Source organism: Hemitrygon akajei, chromosome 3, assembly GCF_048418815.1.
Source record: "Hemitrygon akajei chromosome 3, sHemAka1.3, whole genome shotgun sequence".
In the NCBI taxonomy this organism is placed as follows: domain Eukaryota; kingdom Metazoa; phylum Chordata; class Chondrichthyes; order Myliobatiformes; family Dasyatidae; genus Hemitrygon; species Hemitrygon akajei.
The window spans coordinates 141,308,384-141,323,050 of NC_133126.1; the positions used below are offsets into that span (position 1 = coordinate 141,308,384).

The window sequence follows — 14,667 nt, forward strand, 5'->3', positions numbered from 1 at the left end:
TTAACACAAGGAGTATTGTGATCAAAGCGGATGAGCTTACAGTGTGGATCAGTACTTGGAGATATCATGTGGTGGCCATTACAGAGGCTTGGATGTCTCAGGGAACAGGAATGGTTAGTTCAAGTGCCGGGTTTTAGGTATTTCAGAAAGGACAGGGAGGGAGGCAAAGGAGGTGGGGCATGGCACTGTTGATCAGAGATAGTGTCACGGCTGCAGAAAAGGTGGACGTCATGGAGGGATTGTTTACGGAGTCTCTGTGGGTGGAGGTTAGGAACAGGAAGGGTCAATAACTTTACTGGGTGCTTTTTGTAGGCTGCCCAATAGTAACAGGAATATCGAGGAGCAGATAGGGAAGCAGATCCTGGAAAGGTGTAATAATAACAGAGTTGCCATGATGGGAGATTTTAATTTGAATTTCCCAAATATCGATTGGCATCTCCCTAGAGCAAGGGGTTTAGATGGGGTGGAGTTTGTTAGATGTGTTCAGGAAGGTTTCTTGACACAATATGTAGATAAGCCTACAAGAGGAGAGGCTATACTTGATTTGGTATTGGGAAATGAACCTGGTCAGGTGTCATATCTCTCAGTGGGAGAGCATTTTGGAGATAGTGATCATAATTCTATCTCCTTTACAATAGCATTGGAGAGAGATAGGAACAGGCAAGTTAGAAAAGCGTTTAATTGGAGTTAGGGGAATTATGAGGCTATCAGGCAGGAAATTGGAAGCTTAAATTGAGAACAGATGTTCTCAGGGAAAAGTACAGAAGAAATTTGGCAAATATTCAGCGGTTATTTCTGTGGAGTTCTGCATAGGTACGTTCCAATGAGACAGGGAAGTTATGGTAGGGTACAGGAACTGTGGTGTACAAGGTCTGTAATAAAACTAGTCAAGAAGAAAAGAAAATCTTACAAAAGGTTCAGAGAGCTAGGCAATGTTAGAGATCTAGAAGATTATAAGGCTAATAGGAAGGAGTTTAAGAATGAAATTAGGAGAGCCAGAAGGTGCCATGAGAAGGCCTTGGTGGGCAGGATTAAGGAAAACCCCAAAGCATTCTACAAGTACGTGAAGAGCAAGAGAATAAGACGTGAAAGAATAGGACCTATCACGACTGCCATTGGGAAAGTGAGTATAGAACCGGAAGAAATAGCAGAGGTACTTAATGAATACTTCAGTATTCACTATAGAAAAGGATCGAGGATTGTAGTGATGACTTGCAGCAGTCTGAAAAGCTTGAGCATGTAGATATGAAGAAAGAGGATGTGCTGGAGCTTTTAGAGAGCATCAAGTTGGATAAGTCGCCGGGTCCGGATGAGATGTACCCCAGGCTACTGTGGGAGGCGAGGGAGGAGATTGCTGAGCCTCTGGTGATGATCTTTGCACCATCAATGGGGATGGGCAAGGTTCCGGAGGATTGGAGGGTTGCAATGTTCCTTTATTCAAGAAAGAGAGTAGAGATAGCCCAGGAAATTACAGACCAGTGAGTCTTATTTCAGTGGTTGGTAAGTTGATGGAGAAGATCCTGAGAGGCAGGATTTATGAACATTTGGAGAGGTATAATATGATTAGGAGTAGTCAGCATGGCTTTGTCAAGGGCAGGTCGTGCCTTACAAGCCTGATTGAATTTTTTGAGGATGTGACTAAACACATTGATGAAGGAAGAGCAGTAGATGTAGTGTATATGGAATTCATCAAGGCATTTGACAAGGTACCCCATGCAAGTTTTATTGAGAAAGTAAAGAGACATCGATCCAAGGGGACATTGCTTTGTGGATCAAAAACTGGCTTGCCCACAGAAGGCAAAGAGTAGTTGTAGATCGGTCATATTCTGCATGGAGATCAGTGACCAGTGGTGTGCCTCAGGGATCTGTTCTGGGACCCTTACTATTTGTGATTTTTAGAAATGGCCTGGATGAAGAATTGGAGGGATAGGTTAGTAGGTTTGCTGATGACACAAAGGTTGGAAGTGTTGTGAATAGTGTGGAGGGCTGTCAGAGTTTACAGCAGAACATTGATAGGATACAAAACTGGGCTGAGAAGTGGCAGAAGGATTTCAACCCAGATGAGTGTGAAGTAGTTCATTTTGATAGGCCAAATATGAAGGCAGACTATAGTATTAATGGTAAGACTCTTGGCAATGTGGAGGATCAGAGGGATCTTGGGGTCCGAGTCCATAGGATGCTCAAAGCTGCTGTGCAGGTTGACTCTGTGGTTAAGAAGGTGTATGGTGTATTGGCCTTCATCAATCGTGGAATTGAATTTAGGAGCTGAGAGGTAATGTTGCTGGAGGAGTACTGTGTTCAGTTCTGGTCGCCTCACTAGAGGAAGGATGTGGAAACCATAGAAAGGGTGCAGAGGAGATTAACAAGGATGTTGCCTGGACTGGGGAGCATGCCTTATGAAAACAGGTTGAGTGAACTCGGCCTTTTCTCCTTGGAGCGACGAAGAATGAGAGGTGACCTGATAGAGGTGTATAAGATGATGAGAGGCATTGATCGTGTGGATAGTCAGAGGCCTTTTCCCAGGGCTGAAATGGTTGCCACAAGAGGTCACAGGTGTAAGGTGCTGGGGAGTAGGTACAGAGGAGATGTCAGGGGTAAGTTTTTTATGCAGAGAGTGGTGAGTATGTGGAATGGGCTGCCAGCAATGGTGGTGGAGGTGGATACGATAGGGTCTTTTCAGAGACTTTTGGACAGGTACATGGAGCTTAGAAAAATAGAGGGCTATGGGTAAGCCTAATAATTTCTAAGGTAGGGACATCTTCTGCACAACTTTGTGGGCCGAAGGGCCTTTATTGTGCTGTAGGTTTTCTATGTTAAAGACAATGGATAAATGCAGCAATCCTTGCCCTTGTGGTCTACCGGAAACACTATAGTTCATTAGTTTCTGAAAGTTTACCATGCCTTTTACCTAATGTCAATTTGAAAATTGCCACTTTGAGTAGAGATAATGTTTTAAAATGTGTGCTTCTTACTCAATTTCCTAAAGAATGTGCAAGCTGTACCTTGGACTTGCAAAATTAATTAGAGATCTTGTGGAAGAAATATAACTTCCTTTTGCCTTCTTTTTAAAGCACCAAAGAAGTTCTAGGTTACTGAGTTTTGTGTTCACAGTTTGCAAGATAGTCTATATTTGTTTCTTCCTACCAACTTTAATAAGGTCACTTTTCCTTTCCTGCCCTGTTCCACTTGTTTACTTTTCAAGTACTTCATTCTGTTTCACCTGCCAACATTTTGCCTAAGCTCTAAAATAACTGGAATCAGGCCCTGCCACTTTACCCTAGGGTGATATCCAGAATTGACAGATTCGGCCATTCAAATAAGTCAGTACACCTACAAACTATTGGTGAGGCCACATTTGGAATATGTTTTGTCACCCTACTATAGGAAACATACCATTTAGCTAGAAAGAATGCAAAGGAGCTTCATGAGGAAGCTGCCAGGATTTGAGTGCTTGAGTTACGGAGAAAGGTTGAGCAGGTTGGAACTTTATTTACTGAGTGTTGGAAAATGAGGGCTAATCTTACAGGGGTGTATAAAATCATGTAGGGCATAGATAGGGTGAATGCAGACAGTCTTGAACCCAGGGTTGGAGAATCAAGAACTAAGGTGATAACTTTAGGGTGAGAAGCAAAAGAGTTAATAGGATCCTGAGGAGCCTCATTTTTTACACAGAGGGTGGAATGAACTGCCAGAAAAAGTGGTAGAGGCAGGCACATTAAAAACATTTAAAAGGAACTTGGACAGGTTTGTGGATCGGAAAGGTAATGGGCCAGATGTATGCACATAGGACAAATTCAGCTGGAAAGCTGGTTTGGGATGGTCTGGTTGGGCTGAAGAGCTAATTCCCTGTTCTGTGACTCTATGATCAATATTTCCAGATCCCAACCACTCTGAATAAAATAGAATATCTTGTGTTTATAAAATAGTTTTCTCTATTCTCTCAGTATCTGTAGTCCAAAATTTTAAATCTGTTTTGTTTGGTTTTGATCCTTCTAATACTGGGGCACAACTTTTCTCTATTTTACATCATGACCATTCTTCTTTGATACAAGATGAACAGACCAGTTTCTCTATTGTAACTTTATGGATGAAGCCCCTCATCCCTGGAAACAGCGTAGTTCAGGAAATCAGCCTATCTCAAAATTGAGTTGCAGTCAGTGCTCTGAGGGTCTGAATCCAAGAAATAATAGACAATTTAAAAAATATTTTTCCTGTTTAATACTATCAAGGAAACCAAGTTTACACCTCAACTTTGTGCATTCTATTGTGTTGGATCTTATATATTCTAGTATTGGGTGAAGCTTTAATGACTAAATCAGGAATGTTTGCATGCACCTTAATTGTCATCTCTCTTTAGGGCACATTTGGTTCCAGTGTTTTCCTTTGGGGAAAATGAACTTTTTAATCAGGTAAATAATCCCAAAGGGTCAACTCTTCGAACAATCCAAGAACGATTACAGAAATTCATGGGGTTTGCTCTGCCATTGTTTCATGCCAGGGGTGTCTTCCAGTATAACTTTGGGCTACTACCATACCGGAAACCTATCTACACTGTAGGTATGAACAATTTCATAAAGTCTTGCCAATATTAGTGTTATATGTATGTTGTATTTTAATAAAGCAGGATTTTGTAGTAGAACAATTTCCTGTGCACTCAGGTGTGAATTTTTGTTGCCAGTAACACATTTTCACATTTATCTCTTATATATGCAGTTCACATATTTTCAGTTTAATTATGATTTGTGTTACTTGTTCTACAAGATGTGCATCGGAGGAATGTGAATGATCGCTCAGATGCATATGTGCCAGTATGAAGAATTGTTGGGACGATTTTCAGTGAATACTTCTCAGTATTGAATGTAGTTAACTGTGTTTGAATGTTGATTCATTTTTGGACATAGCCATATTACTTCACACATTTGGGGAAAAACATTGAAAATCAACAAGACCAAGGTTGTGTAGTGCCTTGGGAGACAGGCAAGGTTCTCCATGAATAATTCTTGGTTTTTACTGAGGAGAAAGATGTGAAGATCTCAGAACAAGCAAAAGTTAATGGGGAGGAATTGGGAATAGTCTGCCTTATAGTAGAGGAGAAACTGTATGTCTTAAAACGTGTGAAGGTAGACAGATCTGCAGAGGCTGGTCAGGTATATCCAAGAATACTCCAGGGAATTAAAGAAGGAATTGTGGGAGCCCTAGCTGAGATATATGCATCATCATTAGTCACGGGTGAGGTGCTAATACACCAGAAGCTGACAAATATATTACCTTTATTTGATGAGGGCTGCAAAGAAAATCCTAGGAACTAAAGACCAATATGCTTAATATCTTGTGGTAGGTAAGTCACTGGAGAATATTCTGATGGCAGGGCATTAGGCATGAACTACAGTATATGGAGTTAAGTGAGCCTTTTGATAAGGTTCCATGTGGTAGTCTGCTCTGGAACATGAGAGCTCATGGAATCCAAGGAGGCCTGGCTAATTGGATACTCCGTTGGCTTGATGGTAGGAAGCAGTGGGTGATGGTGCGATTGTTTCTCAGAGTGGAAACCAGTGACTAGTGGTGTGTCTCAGGGTTCAGTACTAGGCCCATTGTTGTTTTTCATCTATATTAATGAATTGGATGAGAATGCACATGCATGGTTAGTAAAATTCTAGATGATACTAAAAAAGGTGAGATTGTCAATAGTGAATAAGATTATCAAAAATTGCAGGGGACTCTTGATCAGCTGGGTAAGAGGGTCAAGGAATAGCAAATTGAGTTTAATTCAGTTAAGTGAAAGGTGTTGCATTTAGAAAGTCAAACCAAGGTAAGATGTTCATGGTGAATAGTAGGGCTTTGGAGAGTGTTGTAGAACAGAGGGACCTTGAGTTCCCTGAAAGTGGATTCACAGGTAAAAGGGGAGGTGAATGGTGGCTTCCATTTTTCAGGGCACTGAGTACAGAGGCTACAATGTTATGGCGCAGTTGTACTAGACGCTGGTGAGGCCGCACTTGAGTGTATCATTCTCATTTTAAGTTACTCTGCATTGAAAAATGCTGTTAAACTGGAAGAAGTGCAGAAAAGATATACAAACCCCATTTCCAGAAAAGTTGGGATATTTTCCAAAATGCAATAAAAACAAAAATCTGTGATATGTTAATTCACGTGAACCTTTATTTAACTGACAAAAGTACAAAGAAAAGATTTTCAATAGATTTACTGACCAACTTAATTGTATTTTGTAAATATACACAAATTTAGAATTTGATGGCTGCAACACACTCAACAAAAGTTGGAACAGAGTTAAAATAAGATTGAAAAGTGCACAGAATATTCAAGTAACACCGGTTTCGAAGACTCCACATTAAGCAGGCTAATTGGTAGCAGGTGAGGTATCATGACTGGGTAGGCTCAGTCTTTGCAAGCAAGAATGGGTCGTGGCTCACCCCTTTGTACCAAAATTCGTGAGAGAATTGTTAGGCAGTTCAAAAGGAACATTTCTCAATGCAAGATTGCAGAGAATTTAGGTCTTTCAACATCTATAGTACATAATATTGTGAAAAGATTCGGAGAATTCAGAGACATCTCAGTGCGTAAAGGGCAAGGTCGGAAACCACTGTTGAATGCACATGATCTTCGAGTCCTCAGGTGGCACTGCCTAAGAAACCGTTATGCTACTGTGACAATTATAGCCACCTGGGCTCGGGAGTACTTTGGAAAACCATTGTCACTTAACACAGTCCGTCGCCGCATCCAGAAATGCAACTTGAAACTGTATTATGCAAGGAGGAAGCCATACATCAACTCTATGCAGAAACACCGGCGAGTTCTCTGGGCCCGAGCTCATCTCAGATGGACCGAAAGACTGTGGAACCGTGTGCTGTGGTCAGATGAGTCCACATTTCAGCTAGTTTTCGGAAAAAACGGGCGTCGAGTTCTCCGTGCCAAAGATGAAAACAACCATCCTGATTGTTATCAGCGAAAGGTGCAAAAGCCAGCATCATGGGGGTGCATCAGTGCCCACGGCATGGGTGAGTTGCATGTATGTGAAGGTATCATTGACTCTGAGGCGTATATTAGAATTTTAGAGAGACATACGTTGCCATCAAGGCGACGTCTCTTCCTGGGACGTCCATGCTTATTTCAGCAGGACAATGCAAGACCACATTCTGCACGGGCTACAACAGCGTGGCTTTGTAGACACAGAGTGCGTGTGCTTGACTGGCCTGCTGCCAGTCCAGATCTATCTCCTATTGAAAATGTATGGCGCATCAGGAAGAGGAGAATCGGACAACGGAGATCACGGACTGTTGAGCAGCTGAAGTCTTATATCAAGCAAGAATGGACAAAATTTCCAATTGCAAATCTACTACAATTAGTATCGTCAGTTTCAAAACGATTAAAAAGTGTTATTAGAAGGAAAGGTGATGTAACACAATGGTAAACATGCCTCTGTCCCAACTTTTGTTGAGTGTGTTGCAGTCATCAAATTCTAAATTTGTGTATATTTACAAAATATAATTAAGTTGGTCAGTAAAACTATTGAAAATCTTTTCTTTGTACTTTTGTCAGTTAAATAAAGGTTCACATGAATTAACATATCACAGATTTTTGTTTTTATTGCATTTTGGAAAATATCCCAACTTTTCTGGAAATGGGGTTTGTGCAAGGATGCTGCCAGCACTTAAGCAAGTGAGTTATAGGGAGAGGTTGAATAGGCTATGACTTTTTTATTCTTTGAGCAAAGGAGACTGAGAGAGTATAAAATCATAAGGGACATAAACAGGATCAGGGTTTAAGGTGAGAGGTGAAAATTTAGAAGGAACTTGGTGGCGGGGGGCACTTTTTTAAAAACTCAGATGGTGGTAACTATATGGAATAAGCTCCCAGAGTAAGAGATTGATGCAGATTCAATTACAATGTTTAAAAGACAGTTGGAGAGGTATATAGATAGGAAAGATTTAGAGGGTTATGAGCCAAACACGGGCAATTGGAGCTAGCTTGGATGGGCATCTTGATCACTGTGGATTGAAGGGGCAGTTTTCTGCACTGTATGACTCTGACTTTTACAAACTATAGATGTTGGAAATCAGAAATACAATCAGATGATTCCGGAAGCAATCAGCAGGTCACACACCATCCAATGAAAGACATTAATCTGTTTATCTTTTCACAAATGCCACTTCACATTCAGGGTGTACCCAGCATGTTCTGATTTAGTTGTGTTTGTTTCTGCTGTTCAGTTTGCTGACAAAATGACAAGTTCCAAGTTACAACTGATAATGAGTGAGTGAAGCCTCCGTCAGTCAGGGTCGACCATGGACGTTGCATCCTAGCTGTCTTGATACATAAACCTGAGCAAGCTGTTGCCCATGCAACAAGCTCCCCATCTCTATGCATCTGATAAACTCAAAAGAACGGCAGAGACTGATACAGTTTGATACCAGCGGCATCGCAGGAGTTGCCAGTCAGCGTGGAACTCAATTAGGACTGCCTTAGGGACTCCAGCTCCAGATTTTTCCCTTAGGGTTTATTGCTGATAGCCTGGTGTCCTATCCGTGGAGGAGTCTCGTGCTCTCAGTCGCTTCACGTCACGGAAACCGGCCTGATGAGCCCATAAGGCTCTGGACAGACTTTAACTTAACTTTTTATTGCTGAAGCCTTCCCCATGAGTGGCTATAGCCACAAGGCAGTGAGGTTTGAGAAAAAAAAAATCTTTCTCCAACTGACCAATGCAATGGAAATAGTTATTTTTGATTTGTAATTTTTCCATTGACAGTAGAGGATACATTTCCAGTTGCAAATTGCTATAAGTGTTATGAAATGCAACCTCATTTCTATGTTCAACAAAGTGCTAATTGAAATTGTTATTAAAATAACCTTTATTTTAATTTTTTAAAATCCAATTTGATATTAATTTCCCTATTTTCCTTTTCATTGTTCCTCCTTCCCGTTTTGAAACCTTAGCATCATAGTAATTTCTTCATCTGCCAAGTTCATAATTACACAATCAGGATTCTTTGATGCATTTTAGCACCAGCAAAATGAATAAACACAAAAAAGAACAAAAATTGAAATCTTTTAAAGATATGAAACATAATGAGTAGGAGAAGGAATGAGCCAATGGGCTGGTTGCACCTGCTTCGCCATTCAATAAGATCATGGTTGATTTGGCTATGGACTGATCTCTATCTACCTGCTTTTTCTCCTTAACCCTTAATAACTTTGCTATGTGGAAATCTATTTAACTGTGTCCTAAATGTATTCAATGATGTAGCACCTGAAACTTACCAGGGAAGAGAGTTCCATAGGCTTCTCTCTCAAAAAAACAGTTTCTCCTTGTGTCTGTGAATCTTCAGGGTATGTCCCCAAGTTCCAGTCTCACTTACCAATGAAAACAGCTTTCCTGCCTGTATTTTATCTAACCCTTTTGTAATTTTATATGTTCCTTGGCACCTTGCCATCCTACAAGCTAGCCAACACACACCCACTATGATTTTTAAAATCTTCAACTGTGTTTTTGTTTAAATGCACAAATACTTAGAAACTGCAGAATTGCTCAGTCTTTACTTTCCATTTAACTTTAAAAAGAAAACAAATTTTTAAAGATAAAATCCTTTAATGTTATTCTTGAGAATTGTTGTGAACTGCTGACCAAGGAAGAAGTAGGCAAGTGACAATATCTGAAATATTAGTTATGATTAATAGCTTTGGTTTTGTTTTACAGTGGGAAAGCCAATTGTTGTGCAACAGAACCACACTCCTTCAAACCAAGAGATTGAAGTGCTGCATAGTAAATATATTGAGGCAATAAATCAATTATTTGAAGAACACAAAGCTCAATATGGAATTCCTGAAACAGACCATCTGATTTTCAGTTGAATTTCTGATTTGAGCACTTGGGTTAAAAAGCACATTTAGTCCCAGTGTAATGAATAATTTTGTTTTGAGCTGTTCAGTACATAGTTATAGAGAGATCCCAGTTAATCGAATCATTTTGGAGATCTTTTACGCTCTTATTTGCAGTAATTGTCAATGGTTTACAAACAATTCTATGTTAACCACTAAGTACTAATGTTGTCCTACTGGTGTAATTTCTGTGTATTGTATTAGATGTACAGCACTTTACAAATGTTAGCTAAAGAGATATTTCTTTATAAGGTTTACAATTTTGCAATGTAAAACTAGGTTAGTGTTTCCACAATGCCATCGACTGAAATTGGGATGAAAAATGCTTAATATTATGCAAAAATCTGAATACCTACAAACTGCAAAATACAATCTTTTATACAATCATTATAAAAGTAACTCCTTAAAGGGAGCAAACATGAGGAAATCTGCAGATGCTGGAAATTCAAACAACAACACACACCAGCATTTTGTGTGTGTTGTTCCTTAAAGGGAGGTATGAATAGAAAATATGTACTAAGATATTGTTTGACAGTAATCTCAAAAGGTTTAATTATTGCAAAATTCTTTTTACCAAGCAAATGTAACTTGTAATACCATATTAATGTACCTTAGAAAGGATTATCTCTGTATTGTAGTCTCTCACTGTTACTTTCTTGACTCAAAAAATTAAAATCCAAAGGTTCAGTAATTTTAACGGATTATATTAGTATTAATAGCTCATCTTTAATCATTTGTCACACTTAAGTAAGAGTAACTATTTTGAAATAATCTGTGAAAGAAAGTAAATGATAGCTTTCTAAACATTTTCAATTATACCTAAAAAAAATTTAAGTTTGACAAAAATATATTAAAATAAATTACTGTTGAGCTTGTGACAAATCTGATTTTTCAGAGGACTTGATCATCTTTTTGTAATCTACTCATTCTGTGTAGACCCATGAGCAAATTAAGTTTATTATTTAAGCTTCCTACTATTCATTTGTATTAAATAAACTCAGAAAATCATTTAATTACTCCCTTTTGGGTTGTATTACTTAGTTCTGCAGCATATTTTGTACTAAAAATGATTAATTCAAGTATTTACTTGTTAATAATTGTGTATTCAAAAGTTACAGAAATTTACTTCCAGGATCAAATTGTATTATCACAAGCATTTGTTGTGAAATTTGTCATATTTCTTATGTACACTATCCTTTTCATTTTGTATGATTTTGATGTGGTTTGTGAGTCTCCTTACTGAGAGAGGAAACTGATTCTTTTTAGTAATTCCTAAATTGTAGAATGCTAAAATGTCATGGCCATTACTAGCAAATTAAAGGTGCTGAATAAGTGGAAGATGCTTTTGTTTTAGCCAGATACTGTAAAGGAAATGATGCAAAAGTACTGCTGTGATGTGGTGCAGAAAAACCCTGTATGTTTCACTTCTTCCACGTTATTTTATACTTAAGTAATCCCTCAAAGTCAAGGGTCACTTGTATCCATTATGTCTGAGTGGACTCTGAGGAGGATGATCAGGCCTGGGTGCGACCTGCTGACAATGCAAGAAGGTGGATACGTGTATAGATTGGAAGGTGGTGGGGTTCTTCTATTGTTTGCACTGGATGACTCTCTGCTCCTGACAAATGAACTTAGGGATCTCAATACAATCCAAAATCCTTTTTCACCATTTTGAAGTGTTGCAGGAGACCTATACAGAGAATCTTGAGAATCATTTGTACAGTCCATCTGGTAACCTCTGTGACCCAGCTTGGAATAAAGAGAAAGTCGAGCATTTGCCAATGCCTGTAATTAAGAACATTAAACTGGAAATATTCAAATACTGGAAGGCGAATTGACTGTTTCTTTCTCCACAGAAGCGAAATATTTCCAGCACTTTCGTTTTTACCTTCAAACAGAGTGCTTGCTCCTGGTAAAGAACATTTGAGTCTAGTGATGTAGCCTGTCCTTTGGAACTGACTAAGTGTAATTAGAAGCTTTAAGATGGGAATATTGGTTTATTTAACCTGCAATGAATTAAAGGGTTTTGAGCACTTTGAGGTGCCTGTTGTAGGTAGTCCTTGTCTCAGAAGTGTACAAGATGGCAGTGTTCACTGCACTTTGACACATCATGACCTTTATGCCAAATTTGAGGTCTTGATCTTCTAAATACACTTTTCCTCAGGTGGCCAAAGACTATATTGGGGCCAATTCTCTTCTTCCATAGTTGCTGCCTGGCCTGCTGAGTTCCTCCAGCATTTCGTGTGTGTTGTTTGAGTTGTATTACTCTTTATTGCTCGACAACTATCAGTGACAAAAATCACTGCATTTTGAACAGAAGCACACAAATGACACTATTTAAAAACTGTTTGATCTAAGCACAGTGTATTGTCTAATAACCACACCAGTGCACATGACTGGCACTAGTTAGAAAATGTTCGGTAACAGTCTCCTGCCCCAGTTAAGTGGTATAATGTCCTAAATAAGCCGAATCCTGGGTATTTTCCCCATTTGTTTCTGTTCTTAAGAGTTGTCCCAAATAAGCAGTTGCCCCGATTAATCGATGGCCCAATTTACTGACATCCACTGTATAACCTTACATCAGAACAGAAGAGAAAATAAGTTAATTTGCAGAGAAACTGGGAGGGGGAGAGGATAAAAGGGAGGGTCTGTGATAGAATGGAGCCTAGGAAATGGTTGGTTGTCAGTCTTTGTGTGTAGTTTCTCATTGGTTCTATTGTACTTTATTCTACTATGAATGTCTGCACAAAAATGAATCTCAGGTTAGTATATTGTGACTTAACATGAGGAAATCTGCAGATGCTGGAAATTCAAACAACACACACAAAATGCTGGTGGAACACAGCAGGCCAGGCAGCATCTATAGGAAGAAGCACTGTTGAAGTTTCGGGCCAAGTCGTTTCATCAGGTCTAACTGACGTAGTGGAAGTTACGGAGAATTATACGTTGGAGATCCCATTTCCCACACATCTGCCCTCACCCCATCCCCTTGTCCTCACCTACCACCCCACCAGCCTCCAGGTCCAACGTATAATTCTCCGTAACTTCCGCCACCTCCAACAGGATCCCACTACCAAGCACATCTTTCCCTCCCCCCCTTCTGCTTTCCGCAGGGATCGCTTCCTACGCGACTCCCTTGTCCACTCGTTCCCCCCCATCCCTTCCCACCGATCTCCCTCCTGGCACTTATCCTTGTAAGCGGAACAAGTGCTACACCTGCCCTTACACTTCCTCCCTCACCACCATTCAGGGCCCCAGACAGTCCTTCCAGGTGAGGTGACACTTCACCTGTGAGTCGGCTGGTGTGGTATACTGCGTCCGGTGCTCCCGGTGTGGCCTTTTATATATTGGTGAGACCCGACGCAGACTGGGAGACCGTTTCGCTGAACACCTACACTCGATCCGCCAGAGAAAGCAGGATCTCCCAGTGGCCACACATTTTAATTCCACGTCCCATTCCCATTCTGATATGTCTATCCATGGCTGCCTCTACTGTCAAGATGAATCCACACTCAGGTTGGAGGAACAACACCTTATATACCGGCTGGGTAGCCTCCCATCCCTGACATCTAGTTGTTTGTTTTTGGTTTTTTTTCTCTCTCTCTGCCCATCATCCTGCCTGTTCTCCATCTCCCTCTGGTACTCCCCCCTCCCCTTTTCTTTCTCCCTCGGCCTCCCGTCCCATGATCCTTTCCCTTCTCCAGCTCTGTATCACTTGTGCCCATCACCTTTCCAGCTCTTAGCTTCATCCCACCCCCACCCCCCCCCCCCCCCGGTCTTCTCCTATCATTTCGCATTTCCCCCTCCCCCCACTACTTTCAAATCTCTTAGTATCTCTCCTTTCAGTTAGTCCTGACGAATGGTCTCGGCCGGAAACGTCAACAGTGCTTCTTCCTATAGATATTGTGACATAAATTTACTTTGAACTTTCTTACCCCCTCCGCTTTCTTTCCCTGATCCAAATGCCCTCTTTCCATATCTCGTTTACCTTCCCAACCTTCTCCATCTGCCTATCACCAAAACATTCCTCCCACTCGTTCTCCTCCCCACCGTCTTCCCTCTGATCCATGTTGTACTGTCTTCAGCCCTTTCCTCACATCCGACTATCACATCCCATCTCCTTACACATTTCCCTCTTTCCTCCCTGCCTCATCTGTCTATCAACCCCTCCCTCCCCAGATCTGGATATACCCATCACCAGCAAACTCTTGCTCCACCCATTTCCCTCCACCCCCTTTCAAGTCCAGATTACACTCAGTACTGCTTTGGATACTGTTTGAGGGCTTTGGCATGTCGGGGGGAGCCTCAGTGACGGGGTCTCTGGCACTCAGTCTTGCGCTGTGGCTCAGACGGGAAGGAGGGAGAAGAGAAGTGCAGTAGTGATAGGGGATTCCACTGACAGATGAGTAGAAATGAGATTCTGTGGACACGATAGAGACAGTCGGACGGTACGTTGTCTCCTAGGTGCCAGAGGTAGGGATGTCTCAGATCAGGTCTAGGACATTTTTAAGGGGGAAGGTGAGCAGCCAAAGTCTTGGTGTATATATTGACACCAATGATACCATTAAGAAAGTCTTAGACTTCAAGTACCTCGGGTCAAGAATGATGAGTTCGGAGAAGGACATAAGGATACGGAAGGCGCTGGCGTGGAGGGCTATCGACGACATGAAGGAAATCTGGAGGTCGAACCTGACCAGAGGGCTGAAAAAGAGGATCTTCATAGCAGTCATAGAGTCCATTCTCACGTACGGATGCGAGATGTGGACACTCACCAAG

At 40.9% G+C, this 14,667-nt stretch overlaps 1 protein-coding gene across 4 annotated transcripts in view; it reads left to right on the plus strand.

Moving 5' to 3' along the window:
- LOC140725465 (2-acylglycerol O-acyltransferase 1-like) overlaps window positions 1–11,713 on the plus strand; it is a 33,716-nt gene extending 22,003 nt beyond the window's left edge. For 3 of the 4 annotated variants that reach the window (XM_073040952.1, XM_073040951.1, XM_073040954.1), the window contains 2 exons: window positions 4,358–4,557; window positions 9,710–11,713. In XM_073040952.1, the coding sequence (XP_072897053.1) occupies window positions 4,358–4,557; window positions 9,710–9,864 (355 nt within the window). In that variant the 3' untranslated portion in view covers window positions 9,865–11,713. The remainder of the gene's footprint in view (window positions 1–4,357; window positions 4,558–9,709) is intronic. The other variant, XM_073040953.1, reaches the window with a different exon arrangement.
- The last annotated feature ends 2,954 nt before the right edge of the window (window positions 11,714–14,667 follow it).